Raw genomic sequence first — 26,537 nt, forward strand, 5'->3', positions numbered from 1 at the left:
AACTCATGAATTTCACATTGCATACTGAACACGATTTTCACATTTGATTTTTAACATTTTACAACACTGGGTTTTTAATCTCAGTTGAACTCAGTTTATTTGTCAATTTAATGTTCCATTCCAATCTTAATCCATTCCCGTTTTGTGATTACAAAATGTGACTGAATCAAACGTACAATAGTTGCTTGCAAACGACTATGGAATCTCTTCATGTTGACAAACCAAAAGAAACTAAATGCCAACACAAGTTCCTGTAAGTGCTAGGTGTGATGTTAGTACACTATTTAGACAAAAAAATCCATCTTTGTAGTTTTCTCACTACTCGAGGGATCTCCCATGGCTTTGCTCATGCTAAGGCAGAGAATGTCCTGATTTCTAATGACAGGAGCATTTTCCAATGTAATGCCAATGTTTTATTCTGTTCCTAAAGTGAAACTGTGTGCTGCTGGCCTGTCCCTTTAAGAGAACAAGTTCTAATGCTATAAATGGGCACATACAACATCAATTAGAGGGTAACTGTTTCTCTATAAATCATTGATTCTTCCCCAAGGTCAGAGAAATGACTGGCTTACTTTTATTTAGATACATTTTTAAGATTGTTTTGCATCTGTAATAAAGCATGACACTTAATGGCGTAATGCTGGATAGGAACGAGATGCAAGACTTTTATATATAATGATAAATGGAAAATACAAATTATATAAAACTTGGGAAGCATCGATAACGAGAGTGGAATTCTTGGTTTTATTCTTGGTATAGGCCGAGAAATTTGGGCACGTTGGGGGAGCGTAGGGAATGGTGAAGCCCGAGGCACCCCTGGAATTGTGCTTAGGGTCTCATTTCCATCACACCGCGGACAGTAACAAGCAGCCCGCCAGAAAAGTGTGATTAAAGATCAGGCATCGAGTAAGTGAGGAAGGGGGGGCGATCGGACTAGGTAAAAGATCACAAGATAATTATGAATGAGACCATTTGACCCATCTTAGTTCATTCATTCAGAAATACCCTACAGTTGCCACGATGCAGCATCTAATTGGTCCAGAAATGGTTCCAGGGGTTTCACCTTTACTGTGTCTGGAAGTCTCTTCAAGTGTTGATCATTTGTTGGGTGAAGACCTTCCTGGTATCAGTCCTAAATCTGTCCTTTACTAACTTAAACCTGTGTCCCTTTGTCCTGTTCACAACAACTTGCATTTATACACCATCTTTAACGTAGTAAAACATCCTAAGGCGCTTCACAGAAGCGATTATCAAATAAAATTATGGAGATAGTTCACGTTTCCAGCATCGGCAGCATTTTGCTTTTGATATTAGGACTGGTGACCAAAAGCTTGGTCAAAGAGGTCAGTTTTAAGGAGTGTCTTAAAGGTGGAGAGAGAGGTTTAGAGCAGGAATCCTGGAGCTTGGGGCCTAAACAGCTGAAGGCACGACCACCAATGGTGGAGCGGTTAAAATTGGGGAATGCGCTAGAGGCAAGAATTGGAGGAGGCAGAGATCCTGGAGGGTTGTAGGGCTGGAGGAGGTTACAGAGATAGGGAGGGGCGAGGCCATGGAGGGATTTGAAAACAAGGATGAGAATTTTTAAATTGAGGCGTTCCCAGACCAGGGGCCAGTGTAGGTCAGTGAGCACAGGGGGTGACGGGCGAACGGGACGGGGTGACGGGCGAACGGGACGGGGTGACGGGCGAACGGGACGGGGTGACGGGCGAACGGGACGGGGTGACGGGCGAACGGGACGGGGTGACGGGCGAACGGGACGGGGTGACGGGCGAACGGGACGGGGTGACGGGCGAACGGGACGGGGTGACGGGCGAACGGGACGGGGTGACGGGCGAACGGGACGGGGTGCGAGTTAGGATACGGGGCAGCAGAGTTTTGGATGAGCTCAAGTTTATGGAGGGTAGAAGATGGGAGGCCGGGCAGGAGAGCATTGGAATAGTCGAGTCTGGAGGTAACTAAAGGCACGGATGAGGGTTTCAGCAGCGGATGAGCCGAGGCGGGGGGCGGAGACGGACGATGTTACGGAGGTGACGGGTGAGGTGATGGGGATATTTGGTCGGAAGCTCAGCTCAGGGTCGATTGGAGGCCGAGGTTCAGGGAGTTTATTCCCGCACCAATCACCATCTGATGGCGGGTCACTCTCCCCCAGACTCCGGCCACTCTCCCCCACCCCCCCCGGGCCCCGGCCTCCGGCCACTCTCCCCCCGGCCTCCGGTCACTCTCCCCCCGGGCCCCGGCCTCCGGCCACTCTCCCCCCGGGCCCCGGCCTCCGGCCACTCTCCCCCCGGGCCCCGGCCTCCGGCCACTCTCCCCCCGGGCCCCGGCCTCCGGTCACTCTCCCCCCGGGCCCCGGCCTCCGGTCACTCTCCCCCCGGGCCCCGGCCTCCGGTCACTCTCCCCCCGGGCCCCGGCCTCCGGTCACTCTCCCCCCGGGCCCCGGCCTCCGGTCACTCTCCCCCCGGGCCCCGGCCTCCGGTCACTCTCCCCCCGGCCTCCGGCCACTCTCCCCCCGGGCCCCGGCCTCCGGTCACTCTCCCCCCGGGCGGGGCGGGGCCTCGGGTAACTCCTCCCGCGGGGCGGGGCCTCGGGTAACTCCTCCCGCGGGGCGGGGCCTCGGGTAACTCCTCCCGCGGGGCGGGGCCTCGGGTAACTCCTCCCGCGGGGCGGGGCCTCGGGTAACTCCTCCCGCGGGGCGGGGCCTCGGGTAACTCCTCCCGCGGGGCGGGGCCTCGGGTAACTCCTCCCCCGGGGCGGGGCCGGCGGGCGACGGTTGTGCGCAGGCGCGCCGGGCGGCCGCCCTCAGGAGCGCGCGGGGAGTGAGGCGCGCGGGCGGGTCCGGAGCGCGTGCGCGGGGAATGGGTTAAATTAAATTAAATAAAATTAAATAAAATGAAATGAAATGAAGCGGGCGGAGAATCGGAGCAAAGTTCAGATTATTGAATGGATGATCGGGGAGTGAGCCCCAAAAATCAACACCCGCTCCCCGGCCCCGGCCCCGCGGGGACCCGCCTCACGCACTGACCCACTGCTGGAAAACTCCACTCCACAACTTTATTTCTGTAACTAGAATAATTCAACATTGAAATTCAGAGCTGGGAGGTTAAAATTAAAACAATCAAAGTGGCATCAAAAAATTGCACTTTTAAAAATAAAATTATAATTTGTGAATATTTTATCCCGGTAACATTCCCAACTGTGTTCGAAAGGTCCTGTTTTTTCCAATGTACAGCTTTTCTTTTAAATTATTCAATATTTTTTTAAAATGGGAGTCTTACAGCACCAGGTTATAGTCCAACAGTTTTATTTGTACACCCGAGCCCATCACCGCCATCTCCACATCTTAAAAAATGGGTTAACAGTTATCAACTTTAAGTACATCCAGGATTTTAAAAGAAGCAATTAATTTTTATCCTCCAGGATTTTACACCAAGCTGAATTCAACTGTTTTGTTATAGTTTGCCTACAAATGATTTATTCTCCAGCCCCGCTCCAAGCTCTGACTCTCACTCGTATCTTTAGGTCAAAGTCTTGCTTTGAACATTTTAATTTGTGACTGACTTTAAGTGCGGTGTGATGTCTGGTCCAGAGAATATTAGCAAACTCTGCCAACGCTGCTAAATGTGAAACTTCAAACTACAAGCACTTTTGCAAAAATGTTTCTTCCTCTTCCTACAATAAAAAGTAAATTCCATTAAACGTAAATATGGGATTTTATAGGAATTGCGTTGCCCTGCAGTAACTGTCTCTTTTTGTTCAGTGTAAATGTATTTTCAAACTTATTTCTATCTGTTTTTCCATTCTAACAAATATATTACACAACATATAACCTCCTCCCCAGTCTGCGATTTTTATTTTTAAAATTTCAAGGCAGAGATTAATAAAAATTATTTTTGTAAATAATTATAGAACAGCGGCATCTGTTAAAGGCACAGATAGTAAATGCAGCAATTTAATTTTTTTGAGGGGGGAATGAAACAATTTAAAATTGTTTTTATGTGGGCCGTGTCGATGATACACGGCGTAATTTGACAAATTTTGGCATAATTGGGTTTTTTTTCTCTAAATATAAAACTTTGCTCTAAAATACTTGTCTTACCGAACAGCAGGATTATCACAGACGTGGCGATTACGAGGAGCTTGAAATGTTGCATCTTTTCGATCCTTTTTGGGGGGAAATAAAAAATTGAACAGTGAAATGTTAGTTTTTTAAATGGCTGCTTAATCGTCAACTAAGTTTAAGGAGGGCGATTGAAATTTGACTAAATCGAGAATGACTAGATTTTTCCAGCCGGTTGAGGAGGCCCTGCCTGCGGCTGATTCTTTCCCCTCAGATGCAGAAACAGGAAAGCAGTGGTTTTCGTGTTTCTCGCCTCTGCACAGACGTCATTGTGTCACTCGGTTCTGTTGTCTGTTACCCCCAATAACCAATTCACTCAGTCTGAGGAGGCAAAGTTCTTTTTAATCTCCAGAAGCCGCCTTTAATTCACAAGAATCTTAATTTAAATATAGGTATAAAACATATTGATGACTGAACCATCTGCCAACACTCAGTGTCCCCATGAAGGATGGTCATTGGGGTACCAGGAACTGTGCGGACTGATGACAGTCCAACAAGAATCCAGGAGTAAGTTTTGGGGAGAATAAGTCTCCTTGGATATCCTGTCTCCTCAAAGAATTTTGTGCCTTTTTAACATTTTTATTCTGTCTCAATGGCTGGCCATAGATTGTGAGCCAAGCACACACCATAAACACCTCTCGGCACCTACCACGCACAGAGCAGACTCTGTGCACACCCTGCTGGCCAATCCTGGACCTACTGTGTGAGGCACCGACATGGCGATACACGGCAGGGCTGTCTGTTTACATCTTTAAAAGAAACTTGAACTTTAACACAGATTAACGCACCAGATTCAGTCAGTTTACAGTGCTCTGTGTTCCTCCAATTCTGGCCTCTTGCGCATCCCCAATCCTAATCTCTCCACCATTGGCGGCCGTGCCTTCAGCTGCCTGGGCCCTAAGCTCTGGAGTTCCCTCCCTAAACCTCTCCGCCTCTCTCTCTCCTCTAAGACCCTGTGAGTGTTATTAAACAGTAAGAGTTGTTTAAATCTTACTCCTCTGCCCTTGTAACTTAAATAAATAGTCTGGGCCACTGAACTTGAAAGAGATCATTTTACTCTCCCAATTAATAAACATAAATGCAACTACACTTCACTACAATGATATAAGACCTACATCGATTTACCTAAACATATAATCTTAATAGCTGTGTGAGGGGGAGGTGATCATTCTCCTGCCTATCAGCACCCACAGCCTGGAGTTATGAGAATTCTAACTCACTGGGGTCTATGGCTGTTGTTATATTGGGTCTGTGAGTGATCCCCACCCTCCCGTTTACTCCTGTAGTGCACTTAGTTTCATCCTTAGTATCACGAGCTTTTCATTCACCAGACTAGGGATGTTGATTTTAACTCTTTATCTGGATATGTACTGGGTCTGGATGGATGACCTCATTCCCCAGACCGTGAAGCTTGAAACTGATCACATTTCACTTGGAAACTACAAGTTTGCAGTTTTCCAAAAGCTGTTCTTGCAGCTTTATGTAATAAACCCCCCCATGAGCGTTTGCTGCCTGAGTTAGCCTATTTCCCAAGGCACGGTGGAAAATGATACTGGATTCCCCTCACATTCCCTCCTTAAAACCTACCTCTTTGACCAAGTCTTTGGTCACCTGTCCTAATATCTCCTTATGTGGCTCGGTGTCAAATTTTGTTTGATAATCGCTCCTGTGAAGCACCCTGGGACGTTTTACTATGTTAAAGGCACTATATAAATGCAAGTTGTTGTTGTCGCTCACAAGGCATTCCACACATTGATGTCACATACGTGTAATAAGCAAGGCAGCACATGCTACAGTCCTGGTCGCCACGACACTGAGCTACCCCGGCCTAGAGAAAGTGCAGAGAAAAGCAACAAGGCTCCTTTTGAAGTGTAGTCACTGTTGTAATGTAGGAAACACGGAAGCCAATTTGCGCACAGCAAGATCCCACAAACAGCAATGTGATAATGACCAGAGAATCTGCGATAGTGATGTTGGTTGAAGGATAAATATTAGCCAGGACACCGAGGAGAATAGTGCCATGGTATCTTTTATGCCCACCTGAGGGGGCAGACGGGCACTCAGTACTGGGCACCAGGAGTGTCAGCCAGGATTATTGGCTCAAGTCTCTGGAGTGGGGTTTGAACCCACCACCATGTGAGAGTGCTGCTGCTGAAAGGAATTGCAGTTGGAAGGCTGCATGGCCCAGGGCTGCTATTTAAAGGCTTTGGGTTGGGCAAACTCTGATTGCCTGAGCGGTGGTGTTTTAATCTGTAATGGAGGAGCAGTATTGTCTCTTACCTGACAGTAACTCCTCTCAGGGGAACCTGTGAACTCTCTTTCCCACTCTATTTGCCACAATTAAAGCCAGTTTCCAATCTCACAGTTAATTTACCCCCCATCGAGTGCCAAAAGTACGGCTTGTGAAAAAGTGCCATGGCAACAGGCATACACTGAAGGGATTGGAGTATAATCGCCTGTACAAGGAACACTGACTGACCATAACAGGAGGAACCTGCTTCCCAGACACACCGCAGGACTTGGATTGAAAGGATTCACTCGGTTTATGAGCTGGTTGTTCCATAGAGAAGCTTTCGAAAAAGAAAAATTAATTTAAAATGGCCCTGAGTGATTTGGAAAGATTGGGAGACTTGGTGTTCCCGGAGTTTTCCTGCCTCTGTGAGTTATGTGACTGTGGGTAAGATGGTCTCTCCGCTATCACTTTAGTTACACGGTAAGCCGTGCGCTCTGGTCTCGAACAGGTTCACAAGGGGCCTGCTCACATTTTGTTTTGCCAAATTCTCCCCCCACCCCTCGCCCAAACATGTTGACTTCATTTCCACAAGGAGAAGCCCTTCTACTGGTGTGAGACCCCCTCGTACCTGGGGTCCGGTTCCCACTCCCTCCCAACCCCCTCCCAACCCCTGACGCCTCGGGTCTCATACTCAGCAACAAATTCCACTCCCACCCGGTGCCTTGGGTCCCTCACTCAGAGCCCACCCCCCCTCCTCCCAGGTTTAAACCCCAGCCTGTACTAGTTAGCTGGTTACTGATAACTACATAACTAACAAATGACATCACAATGACAGTGACATCAGAACAATTAGCCTCAGGACCCAAGTTAGGGAGGGGATATTTCAGCTCCTGATCACCGTCCAACAATCCCTGCTGGAAAGTGGGTTTGGATTTCGGGCTTGACTGTGATGCCCCCACAGCTGAATTTCCTGTCAATACTCATTGCCTGGTCTCAGACTTGAACAATGACCCCTTGAGTGAGGTTATGGGATGGTAACCCAGTTAGCTTCTTCAGGAGAGGGGGGGGGGGAAAGTTCAGAAACTACAAAACAATAGTGACTACTCTTCAAAAGTATTTTGCGGCCGTGAAGCGCTTTGCGATGTCCTGAGGGATGTGACAGGCGCTATTTAAAGGCAGGTCTCTCTTTCTTTCGAGCGGTGCCTCAAGCTGTGGAAGAGACCCTCGAATAAACACAGTGCAACTTAGACCTCAAAACAGCTCCTGCGCCGTCACCATTGTGAAAGCAGATCGTGCCGTGCCTGCTGGGATTTGTTTGAAAGTGTTGCTGTATAATTTGGTGAGAAGATTGTGGTCAGTGGAGACTCGAGGTGTGACTGTGAGACAGCGAATCCTTACACCACTGGGGATTAAGGTTCATCTTCTCCCACTTGAGTCTCACTGGTTAGTTACTGCGTTACTTCCCTCCATCAAGCTCTGTACCAACTGCTTTTAAAGTTTCCACCCAGTAAGCTCCCCTTAGCTGCCCATTCTCTCCAGCCTTGAGCCTCCCCCTCTGTACATTGGTTATTACAAAAGGGGCCTGGTTGGCAAAAAGGCCCCTCAGGACCTTGCAATCGCGCCTGGGGGAATAATGGAAAGTAGAGTGAGACAAGTTGCAATCAAATCAGCTGGAAGGCTGGGTTCTACAGATGTCACTATAAACGCCACACCCAGGGTTTGGTCAATTTATGAACACTGAACGAAACCACTAGATTAGATTAGACCCCACATCACTCATTTCTATCTGCTACTTCCTTGAAGAATTTATTCTGAGCAATTTTGAAGATGCAATTGAGTGTTTCATTAGAACCATAGAAGTTTCCAGCACAGAAGGAGGCCATTCGACCCATTGTGTCTGTGCCAGCTCTTTGCTAGAGCAATCCCAAACTAATCCCTCTGCCCCACTCTCTCCCCAAAGCCCTGTATCAATCCCAAACTAATCCCTCTGCCCCACTCTCTCCCCAAAGCCCTGTATCAATCCCCAAACTAATCCCACTGCCCCGCTCTCTCCCCATAGCCCTGTATCAATCCCAAACTAATCCCTCTGCCCCACTCTCTCCCCAAAGCCCTGTATCAATCCCAAACTAATCCCACTGCCCCACTCTCTCCCCATAGCCCTGTATCAATCCCAAACTAATCCCTCTGCCCCACTCTCTCCCCAAAGCCCTGTATCAATCCCAAACTAATCCCTCTGCCCCACTCTCTCCCCAAAGCCCTGTATCAATCCCAAACTAATCCCACTGCCCCACTCTCTCCCCATAGCCCTGTATCAATCCCAAACTAATCCCTCTGCCCCACTCTCTCCCCAAAGCCCTGTATCAATCCCAAACTAATCCCACTGCCCCGCTCTCTCCCCATAGCCCTGTATCAATCCCAAACTAATCCCTCTGCCCCACTCTCTCCCCAAAGCCCTGTATCAATCCCAAACTAATCCCACTGCCCCACTCTCTCCCCATAGCCCTGTATCAATCCCAAACTAATCCCTCTGCCCCACTCTCTCCCCAAAGCCCTGTATCAATCCCAAACTAATCCCTCTGCCCCACTCTCTCCCCATAGCCCTGTATCAATCCCAAACTAATCCCTCTGCCCCACTCTCTCCCCATAGCCCTGTATCAATCCCACACTAATCCCACTGCCCCACTCTCTCCCCATAGCCCTGTATCAATCCCAAACTAATCCCTCTGCCCCACTCTCTCCCCATAGCCCTGTATCAATCCCAAACTTATCCCTCTGCCCCGCTGTCTCCCCATAGCCCTGTATCAATCCCAAACTAATCCCACTGCCCCGCTCTCTCCCCATAGCCCTGTATCAATCCCAAACTAATCCCACTGCCCCGCTCTCTCCCCATAGCCCTGTATCAATCCCAAACTAATCCCTCTGCCCCGCTCTCTCCCCATAGCCCTGTATCAATCCCAAACTAATCCCTCTGCCCCGCTCTCTCCCCATAGCCCTGTATCAATCCCAAACTAATCCCACTGCCCCGCTCTCTCCCCATAGCCCTGTATCAATCCCAAACTAATCCCTCTGCCCCACTCTCTCCCCATAGCCCTGTATCAATCCCCAAACTAATCCCACTGCCCCACTCTCTCCCCATAGCCCTGTATCAATCCCAAACTAATCCCACTGCCCCACTCTCTCCCCATAGCCCTGTATCAATCCCAAACTAATCCCTCTGCCCCGCTCTCTCCCCATAGCCCTGTATCAATCCCAAACTAATCCCTCTGCCCCGCTCTCTCCCCATAGCCCTGTATCAATCCCAAACTAATCCCTCTGCCCCGCTCTCTCCCCATAGCCCTGTATCAATCCCAAACTAATCCCACTGCCCCGCTCTCTCCCCATAGCCCTGTATCAATCCCAAACTAATCCCTCTGCCCCACTCTTATCCAATTTTCCCTTTTAAAGATACAATGGTCTCTGCCTCACGTGCTCTGTGGGGCAAAGCGTGGTGTTTTTGTTCACTAAATGTCTTGGTCCCATTATCCACATTAAACAACAGTCCATATGTAGGCGTCCATTGTATGTCCTTTCCAGGAATCTCATTGGCTGCTGGTAACTAGGTCACTGACTCGATTGCCCCGTGTTGATTGGTGCGAGTGGGTACACAAGATAGCAATTAAACCCATGACTAAGAAAAAAGAAAAAAATTCCAATTTTTAAAATTGATTATTGTCCTTTTTGAGGGGGTGGTAATCACGGGGGACGAATCTCTCTGCCCCGGGTCTGGTTCAGAACCTGCTCTGAGCACAGAGGGAATCTTCCCCATGTGACCTTTCCAATTTCCTAGCTCATAGGTCAAAGGTGATCAGGTGAGAGTCAGGGCCATTTTTAAGCAATCTCATTGGCTGCTGGTAAACTCTTGTCCCATTGATTGTCCCATGCTGATTGGCCTGGCTCTGGACCAATGCCTGTGAAGGCAAGTCCGGCTGGGCGGGATTCAGTTTACACAGTGATTGGTCTCTGGTAACCATGCAAACGGTGGCTCGTTGGCTTTGAGCTGTGTGATTGGTCCATTGGAGGAACCCAATTGAAAAATCTCTTCTGTTATTAGTCCATGGTAGTGCTTCCTCATTGGTCACTGATAACCATGAGACCAATTACATCACACAACAGTTTGAACTGATTTTTCTTGGTTATTCAAGTCAACACTTATCAGTTATTGTACAATTAATAATGGTGTAAAAAGCACAGGGTGAGCAATGTAATTAATTACACACACAATACATAGGGTCGCCAACTCTGGTTGGATGTGTTCCTGGAGGTTTTATCACATGACCTTCCATCTCCAACCACCCCGCCCAATCAAACAGCCTGATCCCCATCTCCAATATTTTTATAACTAATGAACTAAACTATTCAAAAAAAATGGAAAGAAAAGAAACAATTTTGTTTTAATACCCCAGTGACTTTTCTCCAGGGTGAGCAGAGTCTGGGAGATTAATCTTCAATTCCTGGAGACTCCAGGACAATCCTGGAGGGTTGGCGATCCAAGACATACAATACAGGGTGTATACTTTATCAAACTGTGTCTGACGGCCCTGGCCGGTAGTTGATGGTTCCTCCCCTGAGAAACTCTTTCTTCTCTCCTCCAGTCGACACAAACACCATCAAAACTGTAAGAAGAACGGACCAATTGAGAGAGCCCCAGTGATCACAGACTGTCTCTTGACCCAGTATCAGTCCAACTTCACCCAGCCTCTGAGTAAGGACCCGGTCTACTGCGGGAAGGCACAGGTCCTCGTGCCTATTGTTCTGGTCTCGGGACAGTGTCCTCGGCCTCCGGTTTATCCTGCTTCGATTTGTTGTCAAGTGCTGGTCTCGGGAGGGCTGCTGAACCCCCAGTGTGTGTCTCGGGAGGGCTGCTGAACCCCCACTGTGTGTCTCGGGAGGGCTGCTGAACCCCCACTGTGTGTCTCGGGAGGGCTGCTGAACCCCCACTGTGTGTCTCGGGAGGGCTGCTGAACCCCCACTGTGTGTCTCGGGGATCTGACTGGAACGGACTGCAGCCAAAGTGGGGCTGGATTGGTGGATCCAGATCGCCAATGCTGTCAGTCTTACTTGGGATGCATCTGATGGAAGAACCCCCTGAAGCCCCTGAACCCCCTGGGCCCGTCTGCCTTGCCTTACGTAGGGTCCACCGCCCCATGCATGAACTAGACGAGACTGGTAGCTCAGGCAGCAGTCTCCCCTTTACACTGCTGAGTTTAGGGGTCGCCAACTCTCCGGCATTGTCCGAGCGTCTCCAGGAATTAAAGATTAATCTCCTGGACTCTGCTGTGAGCAAAAACCGGGAGAAAAATCATTGGGGTGTTAAATTAAATTGTGTGATTTTTCATTTTCTTTAACCTGAGCAGTATAGAAGAAACTCCCACTCCTAATTGCAAATTTGATTTCTTTCTAAAGATGGCCGCTTGTTCCTTTACAACAACAACTTGCACTTATATCAATTCTTTAACGTAGTAAAACATCCCAAGACAGAGATAAGTCTGAAATTGTTGGTAGTTTCAGGCAGTGCAGCACAGCGGTGATACTCGGTACTCAAATCTCCTCCGACTTACTGTCCCTGCACCACTGTAACATTGTCAGAAGTTCTCCAATATTTAACTGAAACAGGTGATCTGGTCATTATCACATTGCTGTTTCTGGGATCTTGCTGTGCGCAAATTAGCTGCTGCATTTCCTACATTACAACAGTGACTACACTGCTAAAGTACTCCATTGGCTGTGAAGCACTTTGGGGCATCCTGGGGTTGTGAAAGGTGCTATAGAAATGCAGATTCTTTCTTTCTAAACCCCGTTTACATCTTTCCTTTCCTCGAGTTGTGCGGGAGGCTGTGCAAGGACTCGGGTGTAGCAGAGATTGGTGCAGAAGGAAAATGGGAAACCTCCTTTTGATCCTGTTTCAGATATCCAACCCCACAGCAGCAAGAGGCCATTAGGCACTCTGCCATACCCCAACCCGCCGGCCATGCAGTGCGAAACTACACAGCGCTCAGAATTTGGGCAGAGACACCCGAAGGAACAAGCAAAGTCCAGTGTCAGGGTGAGTGGAGCGAGACTGTTCCGTGCCACCAATTAACTGTGTTTACTGTGCATTACTGGGGAACTCAGGGGAAGGGGCGAGGCCCCTGGGAAAGGGCCCAGTCCCACAGGGCACCAGGGGAAGGGCCCAGTCCCACAGGGCACCAGGGGAAGGGCCCAGTCCCACAGGGCACCAGGGGAAGGGCCCAGTCCCACAGGGCACCAGGGGAAGGGCCCAGTCCCACAGGGCACCAGGGGAAGGGCCCAGTCCCACAGGGCACCAGGGGAAGGGCCCAGTCCCACAGGGCACCAGGGGAAGGGCCCAGTCCCACAGGGCAGGGAACCAGGGGAAGGGCCCAGTCCCACAGGGAACCAGGGGAAGGGTCCAGTCCCACAGGGCACCAGGGGAAGGGCCCAGTCCCACAGGGCAGGGAACCAGGGGAAGGGCCCAGTCCCACAGGGAACCAGGGGAAGGGTCCAGTCCCACAGGGCACCAGGGGAAGGGCCCAGTCCCACAGGGCACCAGGGGAAGGGCCCAGTCCCACAGGGCAGGGAACCAGGGGAAGGGTCCAGTCCCACAGGGCACCAGGGGAAGGGCCCAGTCCCACAGGGCAGGGAACCAGGGGAAGGGCCCAGTCCCACAGGGAACCAGGGGAAGGGTCCAGTCCCACAGGGCACCAGGGGAAGGGCCCAGTCCCACAGGGCAGGGAACCAGGGGAAGGGCCCAGTCCCACAGGGAACCAGGGGAAGGGCCCAGTCCCACAGGGCACCAGGGGAAGGGCCCAGTCCCACAGGGCACCAGGGGAAGGGCCCAGTCCCACAGGGCACCAGGGGAAGGGCCCAGTCCCACAGGGCACCAGGGGAAGGGCCCAGTCCCACAGGGCAGGGAACCAGGGGAAGGGCCCAGTCCCACAGGGCACCAGGGGAAGGGCCCAGTCCCACAGGGCAGGGCACCAGGGGAAGGGCCCGGTCCCACAGGGAACCAGGGGAAGGGTCCAGTCCCACAGGGCACCAGGGGAAGGGCCCAGTCCCACAGGGCACCAGGGGAAGGGCCCAGTCCCACAGGGCACCAGGGGAAGGGCCCAGTCCCACAGGGCACCAGGGGAAGGGCCCAGTCCCACAGGGCACCAGGGGAAGGGCCCAGTCCCACAGGGCACCAGGGGAAGGGCCCAGTCCCACAGGGCAGGGAACCAGGGGAAGGGCCCAGTCCCACAGGGCACCAGGGGAAGGGCCCAGTCCCACAGGGCAGGGCACCAGGGGAAGGGCCCGGTCCCACAGGGAACCAGGGGAAGGGTCCAGTCCCACAGGGCACCAGGGGAAGGGCCCAGTCCCACAGAGCACCAGGGGAAGGGCCCAGTCCCACAGGGCACCAGGGGAAGGGCCCAGTCCCACAGGGCACCAGGGGAAGGGCCCAGTCCCACAGGGCACCAGGGGAAGGGCCCAGTCCCACAGGGCACCAGGGGAAGGGCCCAGTCCCACAGGGCAGGGAACCAGGGGAAGGGTCCAGTCCCACAGGGCACCAGGGGAAGGGCCCAGTCCCACAGGGCACCAGGGGAAGGGCCCAGTCCCACAGGGCAGGGAACCAGGGGAAGGGCCCAGTCCCACAGGGCACGGAACCAGGGGAAGGGCCCAGTCCCACAGGGCACCAGGGGAAGGGCCCAGTCCCACAGGGCACCAGGGGAAGGGCCCAGTCCCACAGGGCACCAGGGAAAGGGCCCAGTCCCACAGGGCACCAGGGGAAGGGCCCAGTCCCACAGGGCACCAGGGGAAGGGCCCAGTCTCACAGGGCACCAGGGGAAGGGCCCAGTCCCACAGGGCACCAGGGGAAGGGCCCAGTCCCACAGGGCACCAGGGGAAGGGCCCAGTCCCACAGGGCACCAGGGGAAGGGCCCAGTCCCACAGGGCACCAGGGAAAGGGCCCAGTCCCACAGGGCACCAGGGGAAGGGCCCAGTCCCACAGGGCACCAGGGGAAGGGCCCAGTCTCACAGGGCACCAGGGGAAGGGCCCAGTCCCACAGGGCACCAGGGGAAGGGCCCAGTCCCACAGGGCACCAGGGGAAGGGCCCAGTCCCACAGGGCACCAGGGGAAGGGCCCAGTCCCACAGGGCACCAGGGGAAGGGCCCAGTCCCACAGGGCACCAGGGGAAGGGCCCAGTCCCACAGGGCACCAGGGGAAGGGCCCAGTCCCACAGGGCACCAGGGGAAGGGCCCAGTCCCACAGGGCACCAGGGGAAGGGCCCAGTCCCACAGGGCACCAGGGGAAGGGCCCAGTCCCACAGGGCACCAGGGGAAGGGCCCAGTCCCACAGGGCACCAGGGGAAGGGCCCAATCCCACAGGGCACCAGGGGAAGGGCCCAGTCCCACAGGGCACCAGGGGAAGGGCCCAGTCCCACAGGGCAGGGAACCAGGGGAAGGGTCCAGTCCCACAGGGCACCAGGGGAAGGGCCCAGTCCCACAGGGCAGGGAACCAGGGGAAGGGCCCAGTCCCACAGGGAACCAGGGGAAGGGTCCAGTCCCACAGGGCACCAGGGGAAGGGCCCAGTCCCACAGGGCAGGGAACCAGGGGAAGGGCCCAGTCCCACAGGGAACCAGGGGAAGGGTCCAGTCCCACAGGGCACCAGGGGAAGGGCCCAGTCCCACAGGGCACCAGGGGAAGGGCCCAGTCCCACAGGGCACCAGGGGAAGGGCCCAGTCCCACAGGGCACCAGGGGAAGGGCCCAGTCCCACAGGGCACCAGGGGAAGGGCCCAGTCCCACAGGGCACCAGGGGAAGGGCCCAGTCCCACAGGGCAGGGAACCAGGGGAAGGGCCCAGTCCCACAGGGCACCAGGGGAAGGGCCCAGTCCCACAGGGCAGGGCACCAGGGGAAGGGCCCGGTCCCACAGGGAACCAGGGGAAGGGTCCAGTCCCACAGGGCACCAGGGGAAGGGCCCAGTCCCACAGAGCACCAGGGGAAGGGCCCAGTCCCACAGGGCACCAGGGGAAGGGCCCAGTCCCACAGGGCACCAGGGGAAGGGCCCAGTCCCACAGGGCACCAGGGGAAGGGCCCAGTCCCACAGGGCACCAGGGGAAGGGCCCAGTCCCACAGGGCACCAGGGGAAGGGCCCAGTCCCACAGGGCAGGGAACCAGGGGAAGGGCCCAGTCCCACAGGGCACCAGGGGAAGGGCCCAGTCCCACAGGGCACCAGGGGAAGGGCCCAGTCCCACAGGGCACCAGGGAAAGGGCCCAGTCCCACAGGGCACCAGGGGAAGGGCCCAGTCCCACAGGGCACCAGGGGAAGGGCCCAGTCCCACAGGGCACCAGGGGAAGGGCCCAGTCCCACAGGGCACCAGGGGAAGGGCCCAGTCCCACAGGGCAGGGAACCAGGGGAAGGGCCCAGTCCCACAGGGCACCAGGGGAAGGGCCCAGTCCCACAGGGCACCAGGGAAAGGGCCCAGTCCCACAGGGCACCAGGGGAAGGGCCCAGTCCCACAGGGCACCAGGGAAAGGGCCCAGTCCCACAGGGCACCAGGGGAAGGGCCCAGTCCCACAGGGCACCAGGGGAAGGGCCCAGTCCCACAGGGCACCAGGGGAAGGGCCCAGTCCCACAGGGCACCAGGGGAAGGGCCCAGTCCCACAGGGCAGGGAACCAGGGGAAGGGCCCAGTCCCACAGGGAACCAGGGGAAGGGCCCAGTCCCACAGGGCACCAGGGGAAGGGCCCAGTCCCACAGGGCAGGGAACCAGGGGAAGGGCCCAGTCCCACAGGGCACCAGGGGAAGGGCCCAGTCCCACAGGGCACCAGGGGAAGGGCCCAGTCCCACAGGGCACCAGGGAAAGGGCCCAGTCCCACAGGGCACCAGGGGAAGGGCCCAGTCCCACAGGGCAGGGAACCAGGGGAAGGGCCCAGTCCCACAGGGAACCAGGGGAAGGGCCCAGTCCCACAGGGCACCAGGGGAAGGGCCCAGTCCCACAGGGCAGGGAACCAGGGGAAGGGCCCAGTCCCACAGGGCACCAGGGGAAGGGCCCAGTCCCACAGGGCACCAGGGGAAGGGCCCAGTCCCACAGGGCACCAGGGGAAGGGCCCAGTCCCACAGGGCACCAGGGGAAGGGCCCAGTCCCACAGGGCACCAGGGGAAGGGCCCAGTCCCACAGGGCAGGGAACCAGGGGAAGGGCCCAGTCCCACAGGGCACCAGGGGAAGGGCCCAGTCCCACAGGGCACCAGGGAAAGGGCCCAGTCCCACAGGGCACCAGGGGAAGGGCCCAGTCCCACAGGGCACCAGGGAAAGGGCCCAGTCCCACAGGGCACCAGGGGAAGGGCCCAGTCCCACAGGGCACCAGGGGAAGGGCCCAGTCCCACAGGGCACCAGGGGAAGGGCCCAGTCCCACAGGGCACCAGGGGAAGGGCCCAGTCCCACAGGGCAGGGAACCAGGGGAAGGGCCCAGTCCCACAGGGAACCAGGGGAAGGGCCCAGTCCCACAGGGCACCAGGGGAAGGGCCCAGTCCCACAGGGCAGGGAACCAGGGGAAGGGCCCAGTCCCACAGGGCACCAGGGGAAGGGCCCAGTCCCACAGGGCACCAGGGGAAGGGCCCAGTCCCACAGGGCACCAGGGAAAGGGCCCAGTCCCACAGGGCACCAGGGGAAGGGCCCAGTCCCACAGGGCACCAGGGGAAGGGCCCAGTCCCACAGGGCACCAGGGGAAGGGCCCAGTCCCACAGGGCACCAGGGGAAGGGCCCAGTCCCACAGGGCACCAGGGGAAGGGCCCAGTCCCATAGGGCACCAGGGGAAGGGCCCAGTCCCACAGGGCACCAGGGGAAGGGCCCAGTCCCACAGGACAGGACACCAGAGGAAGGGCCCAGTCCCACAGGGGAAGGGCCCAGTCCCACAGGGCACCAGGGGAAGGGCCCAGTCCCACAGGGCACCAGGGGAAGGGCCCAGTCCCACAGGACTCCAGGGGAAGGGCCCAGTCCCACAGGGCACCAGGGGAAGGGCCCAGTCCCACAGGGCACCAGGGGAAGGGCCCAGTCCCACAGGGCACCAGGGGAAGGGCCCAGTCCCACAGGACAGGACACTACTGAGGTTGAAAAGAGTAGCTGGAAAGATGAAGTAAATCAGGAAGTGGATTTGATGGGTTTTAGAAGCCTGTGGATTGTAGGAAGTGGGGGTTTTGGTAAAGAATGAGTGAGAGTCTGAGACGGTGCAATGAGTTTTGATTTGAACAGAGTGAGGATGCGGGGAGGAGGAAGAGAGCAGGTTGGGGTATTGGCAGGAATTAGAGAGGGGGGTTCAGAAAGACTGACTATCGCTGCATCAATAAGAGATCAGAAAGGTTGTGATGGGGAGAGGTTGGAGGGTAAAGGCAGAGAGAGGAAGCATCTAACAGACAAAAAGTTTTTCCTTGTCCCCTGTCCAGGATTATGAGAGAGGTCAGCCATGATCTTATTGAATGGCAACAGGCTCGAGAGTCTAAATGACCTCCTCCTGTTCCTATGTTCCCATAACCCCATTGGTACACAGACAAGGTGAACAGGCCATCTGTGAGTGGATATTAGTTCAGTTCCATGATTCTGATCACATTAGTACAGGTCCCTGGCTGGACTCAGCTTGTAACAAGAGACTTGTTCAGGTCAATAACGGAGAGCAGTAATGAGGACTGGGCCTTGGGATGGGGCAGTGAGCTGACCAATCACCAACAGCACAAGGTCAACTCATTTCAACAACTTCCTGCTGCCGGCACATCGCCCATGATGCCAATGGGGCTGGAAATTCGGGCGCAGTCAGCGAAGGTCAGCTGGCTTCCCATGGAGCACTGGTGGTAATCCCAGGGGAGGACGGAGAGGGAAAGGTTCGGGGTGGGGGGAGGGCAAAACGAGGGGAAAAGTTTAATTCTTTCAATAGGGCCTCCTTCCCACTGCCCATTCCAAATGGGTTGAAAAACCCAAATTCGTTCTATGTAAGATTTCTTTCAGCCAACAGAGAGAGAGAGAGAGAGAGAGAGATAAAGAGAGGTAGAGAGAGAAAGAGAGGCAAACAGAGAGATGTAAGCGTCACTGTCAGAGCAGTATTAACGGTTGGACCTTGTACAGTCTGCTCCTAGGGAATCTGTCGCAGTGATTTGTGTAGATGTGGCTTGCTCCTCGTTCTCTGCTGACAGGAGTTATTTTACAGAGGGACGATTACGAGGCTCCGCAGGAACTGCTTCACTCTAAATCCATCCACATCAAGCCGTTAGCCCTTAAAGAACGTCAGACGGTGATCCAGGAACGTCCCCCCAACATCCACTCCGGTCAGCCCACTTCCAATGGCAGCAACGCCAACAAGGAGTTCTGCAAGGTTTCGAAGCCAGAGCCACAAGTGAAATGTGGAGAAACTCCGTCCACTGCAGGTGACGCTCTGGCATTCCCTGCCATTTCCTTTTCCTTAAATTTTCCCTCCTCCTCTCCTAAAGGTGTTGACTCTCTCCAGACAACAGGCTCCATGGCTGCTGCGTACACACCAGCACCTCACCCAATGGGGCCGCCATGTGAGTGGTGACGAGCTATTCAACTATTGAGACACCAGACGTGACCTTCAATCCTGGCGGGGGGGTGGGTGAGATTTAATCAGGGAGAGCCAGCGTAGCTTTGTTAAAGGTCTGACTAATCAAGTTGAAGTTGAATTTCTTGAGGAGGTCATTAATAAAGTGGATGAGGGAGTGTCGATGAATGTTGTCTATATGGACTCCCAGAAGGCATCAATAAAGTTCCACACAAGTGATTATTAGCAAAAATTAGAGTGCACAGAATTGGAAGTGGCCTTTTGACTCGGGTTGTGAGATAGGAGGGAGAGAGTGGGGATAAAGGGTACGTACTCTGATTCCAAGTTTGCAGACGACACCAAGGAGGAACTGTAAGTTGTGCAGATGGGAGCAGGAAGTTACAAACGGACAGAAACAGATTGAGTGAGTGAGCAAAGCAATGGCAGATGGAGTTCAATGTGGAGAAGTGTGAGGTCATCCACTTTAGACCCAAGAAAGATAAATCAGAGTATTTTCTAAATGGTGAGAAACTAGGAACTGTAGAGGAGCAGAGAGATTGAGAGTCCAAGTTCACAAATCATTAAAAACTGTAGATAGCTTCAAAAAGCAACTAAAAGGTTAACAGAATGTTGGCCTTTACCTCAAGGGGGCTGGAATACAAAGGGAAGGAATTTGTACAGAGTCTCGGTCAGACCCCATCTGGAGGCTGTGTTCAATTTTGGGCACCGCACCTCAGGAAGGATATATTGGCCTTAGAGAGGGTCCAGAGCAGATTTACCAGAATGATACCAGGGCTTAGATGGTTAAGTTATATGGACAGGTTGCATAGACTGTGCTTGTATTCCCTTGAGTTTAGAAGATTGAGGGGTGATCTAATCGAGGTGTTTAAAATGTTAAAAGGATTCGATGGAGTCAACACAGGGAAACTATTTTCTCTGGTGGAAGAATCCAGAACAAGGGGGCACAATAAAATCAGAGCTCGGCCGTTCAGGAGCGAAATCAGGAATCATTTCTTCACACAAAGGGGAGTGGAAATCTGGAACTCTCTCCCCCAAAAGGCTGTGGGTGCTGGGGGTCAATTGGAGCTTTCAAGACTGAGATCGATAGATTTTTGTTGGGTATCGAGGGATGTGGAGCAAAGGCGGGTAAATGGAGTTGAGGTACAGATCAGCCGTGATCTAATAGAATATCAGGACGGGCTTGAGGGGCTGAATGGCCTCCTCCCGTTCCTATCTTTGTAATAAGTTCCTTGTATGTCGCAGACACACTGGGAACAAGGGACAGCAGTCCTTTAACATTCTATTTCCATTCTCCAGGACCTCAGAGCTCCCAATGCCAGAACGAAAAGCTTCAAACCACGACACGAGTGGAAATTCCTGAAAATTTCTGCTCAAAGCCGGAACGGTCAAAAGGCATTCCTGACAATCTAAAGTTTGAAGGTATGACTCAGAGCCAAGGGTTAGGCCAGGGTCTGTAGCAGCCCCACTCGGTACACGGTTCAGAGCGTACTGCATGCTGGACTCTGTAATTCCTTAAAAATTCAAGGTTAGGGAGGTCAGAGCTGGGGAATGAACCTCCCATACGTATTCCCAGGGCAGGTACAGCACGGGTTAGATACAGGTCTGGGGGCCAGGAAACATTTTCCCAGTATTGCAGGAGTTTGTGAAGTTACTGTACATTGAATGAGATATTTACAGTGTGTTCCTCTGTTATTTAAGGTGCTCATGATCTGAATACCACTTACCAAGTAATGTTTCAGCCTTTACCCTTCAAGAGACAGTCCATCCAGGCCCAGAAGCGAGCAAAAGCCAAGTCTGCTCCCATGGAGTCGCTCAGCAAGTACCGCAGTGATTTCCCTGAATACAAATGTCAGCCGGAGAGAGCCTATCCGATACCCCCAGCACCGGACAACCTGCGAATTAACCGCAATCTGCCGTAAGAGCAGCACATTGACACATGTTAACCCCTCACACACCACATACCAGCCAGTCCTCCTCATTGCATTGTGAAGAGTAGTTTTCATCCTGTTCGGTCAGTGAGAAATGTGGCAAATTTTGGGGCTTTTTTTTTCGGTTTCCAGATAGTTGTTTAGGGAAATTGTTCACCATTTGTCATACTTCTGATGCAAAGAGGCTCCAATGTGATTTAGACAAGTTGGGTGAGTGGGCAAGAACATGGCAGATGCAGTATAACGTGGATAAATGTGAGGTTATCCACTTTGGTTGTAAAAACAGAAAGGCAGATTATTATCTGAATGGTGATAGATTGGGAAAAGGGGAGGTGCAACGAGACCTGGGTGTCCTTGTACACCAGTCGCTGGAAGCGAGCATTCAGGTGCAGCAAGCAGTTAGGAAGGCGAATGGTATGTTGGCCTTCATTGCAAGAGGATTTGAGTACAGGAGCAGGGGTGTCTTACTGCAGTTATACAGGGCCTTGGTGAGACCACATCTGGATATTGTGTGCAGTTTTGGTCTCCTTATCTGAGGAAGGATGTCCTTGCCATGGAGGGAGTGCAATGAAGGTTTACCAGGCTGATTCCTGGGATGGCAGGACTGATATATGAGGAGAGATTGGGTCGACTAGGCCTATATTCACTAGAGTTTAGAAAAATGAGAGGTGATCTCATCAAAACATACAAAATTCTAACAGGACTAGACTGACTAGATGCAGGGAGGATGTTCCCGATGGCTGGGGAGTCCAGAACCAGGGGTCACAGTCTCCGGATACGGTGTATGCCATTTAGAACCGAGATGAGGAGAAATTTCTTCACTCAGAGGGTGGTGAACCTGTGGAATTCTCTACCACAGAAGGCAGTGGAGGCCAAGTCATTAGATGTATTCCAGAAGGAGATAGATATATTTCTTAATGCTAAAGGGATCAAGGGATATGGGGAAAAAGTGGGAACAGGGTACTGAGTTAGACGATCAGCCATGATCATTTGAATGGCGGAGCAGGCCTGAAGGGCCGAATGGCCTACTCTTGCTCCTATTTTCTATGTTTCTCCTCAACCCTTTCCCCAACCCCCCAAAAGGTGCTAGAGAACAAATATCAACCAAGATTCCTGCCTCTGATCACTGCCGTCACTCCTGCTGGTAAGTGCATGTCTGTGAGAGCAGGATTGGGGGGGGGGGTGCGGAATTTCAGAGTCCATGATGGTGATCGAGTAACTTTTGACCGACAAGGGCTCTCGTAAAGTATTGGGAGTAAAGAGGGGTGGGAAGTGTGCGATCTAGGGGAGTGATCCGATGGATAGAGCTGGCCTTTTATAGTCCTCTGTTCCTGAGAACATTGGGATATACGGAGGGGTTAGTTCAGTGTATGTGGCGATGCACCACAGGTGACCCTGACCTCCTGGAGTTTGCTCTATTTGCCTTAGGGAGCTGAGGACAAATTTCCTCGCGTTTTTCCTGAAAGTGGCAGTAGGTTTTTATTCTGGCTCCCCTCTCCTCAGGGGCACAAAGGGTGAGTGTGGAGTGGCCTGTTGGCCCTTTGCTTCTTTGTGAAGCACCTTGGGATGTTTTTCTACGTTAAAGGCGCTATGTAAATGCAAGTTGTTGTTGTTGAAGACTACAGCTCTGACATGCTTAACTCTAACGCATCTTCCCCCATCCCTCCACAGTACAGACTTCAACACGATTCAGAGAAAATCGTATATCGGCTGGGACACCAATTGTCATCACCCCGCCAATCTAATCAAATTCAGGGAAGAGATGTCAGAACGCGAAGGGAGCATTGATGCAAACACAGTAACAAAGGTAACTCAGTAGCTCCTCTCAGTTTGCCAGCCCAGTGTGGGGGGAGAATTGAAGATCTCCCCTCTTTGCAGCAGGGTCCGCCAGGCAGTGATCAAAAGTGGGACCCCAATGCACTGCCCCCCTCTCCCCCAACGCACTGTTCCCATCTTCTGTAGGGAGGATGAAGTCTGGTATTTCTCCCATCGTAGACTTTTGCCATTCTATGCCAGTCCCCGAATTCACCAATCTGGAAAATGTAAACCAATTGTATCCTGCACTTAGAGAATATCAGAAATCCTGGAATAATAAAAGGTCATTTGACCCATGAATCTCACTCCTTCTATAGGCCATGTACAATCTTCCGTGTCATGGACTCAATCCCATCCATTTAATCCAAGTGTATAAACACTCCCTGATCTGCTGGGGATTCAAGTGCAACTCAAGAATGCATCCTTATATTGCCAATATTTAACTGTACCCGCTGCGCACCAAGGGTAACGTGCCTCTCTCCCAGCCTCAGCTCGACAGGATCGTTTGTGTCCCATGGCATATTTGATCATCTCATTGGAACCTCCACCCCCAATCTTAACCAAGTATCTACTCAGCTCCTCTTTTGAGAGGTCATCGACTCAGCATCAACTCATAGTCTGCTCCCCGCCGCACTCAGCACAAACGTTTCTTTCTGAAGCCTGTATAATCTTTCTGTACTTTCTGCCTCAGACTGCGTATAAATTGATGCCGTTAACTGAGCTGCAACATCTCACTCGGCCCATGACGATGCAGAATACTTTCGGCCGCAAATTTGATGACAGAACGGTCTACAAAAACTTCTTCAAGAATTGGGGGCCAAAGGTTGTGATACGCCATGGAGACCTCCACGATGGGCCCTTCATACCACCTCCGGTAACAGGCAGCACGGGTTAGATACAGAGTAAAGCTCCCTCTACACTGTCCCCTCACTCCCAGGGCAGGTACAGCAGGGGTTAGATACAGAGTAAAGCTCCCTCTACACTGTCCCATCAAACACTCCCAGGGCAGGTACAGGGTTAGATACAGAGTAAAGCTCCCTCTACACTGTCCCATCAAACACTCCCAGGGCAGGTACAGGGTTAGATACAGAGTAAAGCTCCCTCTACACTGTCCCATCAAACACTCCCAGGGCAGGTACAGGGTTAGATACAGAGTAAAGTTCCCTCTACACTGAACGATTGTTCCTTGATTTCAGTGTGTGATAAAAGGACCCCCACTGCACTAACGTTACAATTATATTTCCCACAGCCGGCATCCCCAGCCTTTTCAAGTGAGGTTTCTGATTTCAGGCAATGTCATACTCTGTTGTCTCAAAATTATATCATGCAGGCCGCTTGCCCTAAATGTGAGTGATTTTGTTCCAATAATAGTGTGCTGCTGTCGCGGTGTCTCCACTGGGGCTGTAACTGTGGTCTTGGTGTCTGTGTAACAGGGAAAGATACAAAGTACGTCAATCACCAGACGAGATTTCACCCCGAAAAACGTCTGCAAACCAATGAATTCAGTTGGCCAGCAAAACACCACCGTCGATCGCAAGGGCTCCAGGTAACAGTGACACGCCCGCATCTCCTCCACCCCTCCGCCCGCACCTCCCCCGCCCGCTCCTCCTCCCCCCGCCCGCCCCTCCCCCCCGCCCGCCCCTCCCCCGCCCGCCCCTCCTCCCCCCCCCGCCCCCCTTCCCGCCCGCTCCTCCTCCCCCCGCCCGCCCCTCCTCCCCCCGCCCGCCCCTCCTCCCCCCCGCCCCCCTTCCCGCCCGCTGCTCCTCCCCCGCACCTCCCCCCGCCCGCCCCTCCTCCCCCCCCCCCGCCCGCCCCTCCTCCCCCCCCCCCGCCCGCACCTCCTCCCCCCGCCCGCACCTCCCCCCGCCCACTCCTCCTCCCCCCGCACCTCCCCCGCCCGCCCCTCCTCCCCCCGCCCGCACCACCGAGGTTAGACTGACTGGCCTATAATTACTCGGTCTATCTCTTTCTCCCATTTTAAACCATGGTACGACGTTAAACATCCTCCAATCCTCCGGCACCACACTGGAGGTATTTTGTGATCTTTGGCTCAATTGGTAGCACTCGCGCCTCAGATTTAGATCTGGTTCAAGTCCTGTTCCTGGTTAATCAAGGCCCTGTTCAGCTGACCCAGGTCGACATTGTGGATCCCACGGCACTCATTGAAGATCAGGGAATTCTCCTGTTTTCCTGGCCAACAATCCCCTCGACCAACAGCATTAAAACAGAGTAACTAGTCATCATTTGCTGTTTGTGGAATTTTGTTTGCGCAAAATGGCTGCTATGTTTGCCTACAAAACAACAGCTGCTGCCTGCACACCAAAGCAATTCATTGCTTGTGAAGCACTTGGAGATATTGCTGAGGTGTGACAGATACAGGCGCAAGGGAATCAGCACAAAGGGACTAATTCCAGGCTGTCTCCAATTCTGGGCAGCAAATTAGGAAGGATGTCAAGGATGTTAGAGAGGATGCAGAGGAGATTTACCAGAATGGTGCCAGGGATGAAGGACTTTAGTTACGTGAAGAGACTGGAGAAGCTGGGGTTGTTCTCCTTAGAACAGAGAAGGTTGAGCAGAGATTTGATAGAGGTGTTCAAAATTAGGAGGGGTTTTGATAGAGTAAATAAGGAGAAACTGTTTCCAGTAGCAGGAGGGTCGGTGACCAGAGGACACAGATTTAAGATAATTGGCTAAAGAACCAGAGATGAGATGAGGAGAATTGGAGGATTTTTTAACCAAGCGAGTTGTTATGATCTGGAATGCGCTGCCTGAAAGGGAGCAATTCTCAAAAGGGAATTGGAAAAATTTGCAGGGCTATGAGGAAAGAGTGGGGAAGTGGGAATAAATGGATAGCTCTTTAAAAAGCCAGCACAGGCAATATGGGCTGAATGGCCTCTTTCTGTGCTGTATGATTCCAAGATATATCTATTTTGCCTCAATTTTCTTCTGAAAACGCCTATGAAATCTTGAATGGTAAATCTCTCCCTTTCACAGTCCCACCACCCTCCCCATGTGCAGATTACATGTCTATCTGCTTCACCAGAGGCTCAAGGGCATGAAGACGTGCACTAGACCTGCGCCCATCGCCTCACAATGAGACCCCGAGCAGAGCCAGCACGCCCCAACTGGAGTGACCGTCACACAGCAACGCCAAGCACCAAAGCTAGTCAAAGAAACATCAGAACCACCTGCCCTGGGACAACATCCTGGGACTCCCGATCTAACCCCACCGTGAGAGCATTGTCACCACACGGACAGCAGTAATTTGAGGAGAAGGCCCGCCACCATCACCGGGAAACTGGGGACGAGCAATAAATGCCGGCCTTGCCAGCAACGTTTGTGGGAGTTCGCTGAGCCGGTTATCTCATGGAGGATGTTGGATGCAGTGTATTCAGCAGTTCCAGTCTGTGGGGGTTTGTCGGTGCTGTCTGGATGCTTTTGATACACTCGATGCAGGTGGGGAGACTGCACCTGTTCATTTACAGCTAACTGATCAATGTACTCAGTGTTGGGAATCTCTGCACCCAATGATGGTCTGTGTGGGTAAGCTCAGTATGTTGCTGTCCCTGATAGATCACTCTCTGTTAGCTAATTAAAGAGAAAAGAGTTACCGTGACTTTTTACTGTTCAAAAGTTATTTTTTTCTCGCCCTTTAATTTCCCAGGTTTCTGCCAGGTGGAGGAGGGGGAGGAGGAGGGGGAGGGGGAGGGGGAGGGGGAGGGGGAGGGGGAGGTGGAGGGGGAGGTGGAGGGGGAGGTGGAGGTGGAGGAGGAGGGGGAGGAGGAGGGGGAGGAGGAGGAGGGGGAGGAGGTGGTGGAGGGGGAGGGGGAGGGGGAGGAGGAGGGGTTTAAATCCACCTCAACATG

The 26,537-nt window shown here is 53.2% G+C and overlaps 2 protein-coding genes across 12 annotated transcripts in view; one reads left to right on the forward strand and one right to left on the reverse strand.

Moving 5' to 3' along the window:
- Nucleotides 1–6,503, reverse strand: part of LOC137301363 (T-cell surface glycoprotein CD3 delta chain-like) — a 68,962-nt gene extending 62,459 nt beyond the window's left edge. For 2 of the 8 annotated variants that reach the window (XM_067970816.1, XM_067970813.1), the window contains exon 1: nt 4,097–4,301. In XM_067970816.1, coding sequence (XP_067826917.1) covers nt 4,097–4,151 — 55 coding nt within the window. In that variant the 5' untranslated portion in view covers nt 4,152–4,301. The other 6 variants (XM_067970811.1, XM_067970812.1, XM_067970814.1 and 3 more) reach the window with 6 other exon arrangements.
- Nucleotides 6,504–6,601: 98 nt separating this feature from the next.
- On the forward strand, nt 6,602–26,287 carry LOC137301273 (stabilizer of axonemal microtubules 1-like). Of its 4 annotated transcripts, none has more exons than XM_067970730.1 (10): nt 6,602–6,794; nt 10,982–11,091; nt 12,296–12,432; nt 18,560–18,776; nt 20,225–20,347; nt 20,627–20,843; nt 22,528–22,663; nt 23,363–23,545; nt 24,105–24,217; nt 25,666–26,287. In XM_067970730.1, the coding sequence occupies exons 1-10, from the start codon at nt 6,715–6,717 to the stop codon at nt 25,766–25,768; spliced, it is 1,419 nt and encodes a 472-aa protein (XP_067826831.1). In that variant the 5' UTR covers nt 6,602–6,714; the 3' UTR covers nt 25,769–26,287. The 4 variants fall into 4 exon arrangements, with proteins under 4 accessions (XP_067826831.1, XP_067826834.1, XP_067826833.1 ...); XM_067970733.1 differs by having other exon boundaries at nt 6,602–6,775; XM_067970732.1 differs by lacking the exon at nt 23,363–23,545.
- The last annotated feature ends 250 nt before the right edge of the window (nt 26,288–26,537 follow it).

Source organism: Heptranchias perlo, chromosome 33, assembly GCF_035084215.1.
Source record: "Heptranchias perlo isolate sHepPer1 chromosome 33, sHepPer1.hap1, whole genome shotgun sequence".
Lineage (NCBI taxonomy): Eukaryota > Metazoa > Chordata > Chondrichthyes > Hexanchiformes > Hexanchidae > Heptranchias > Heptranchias perlo.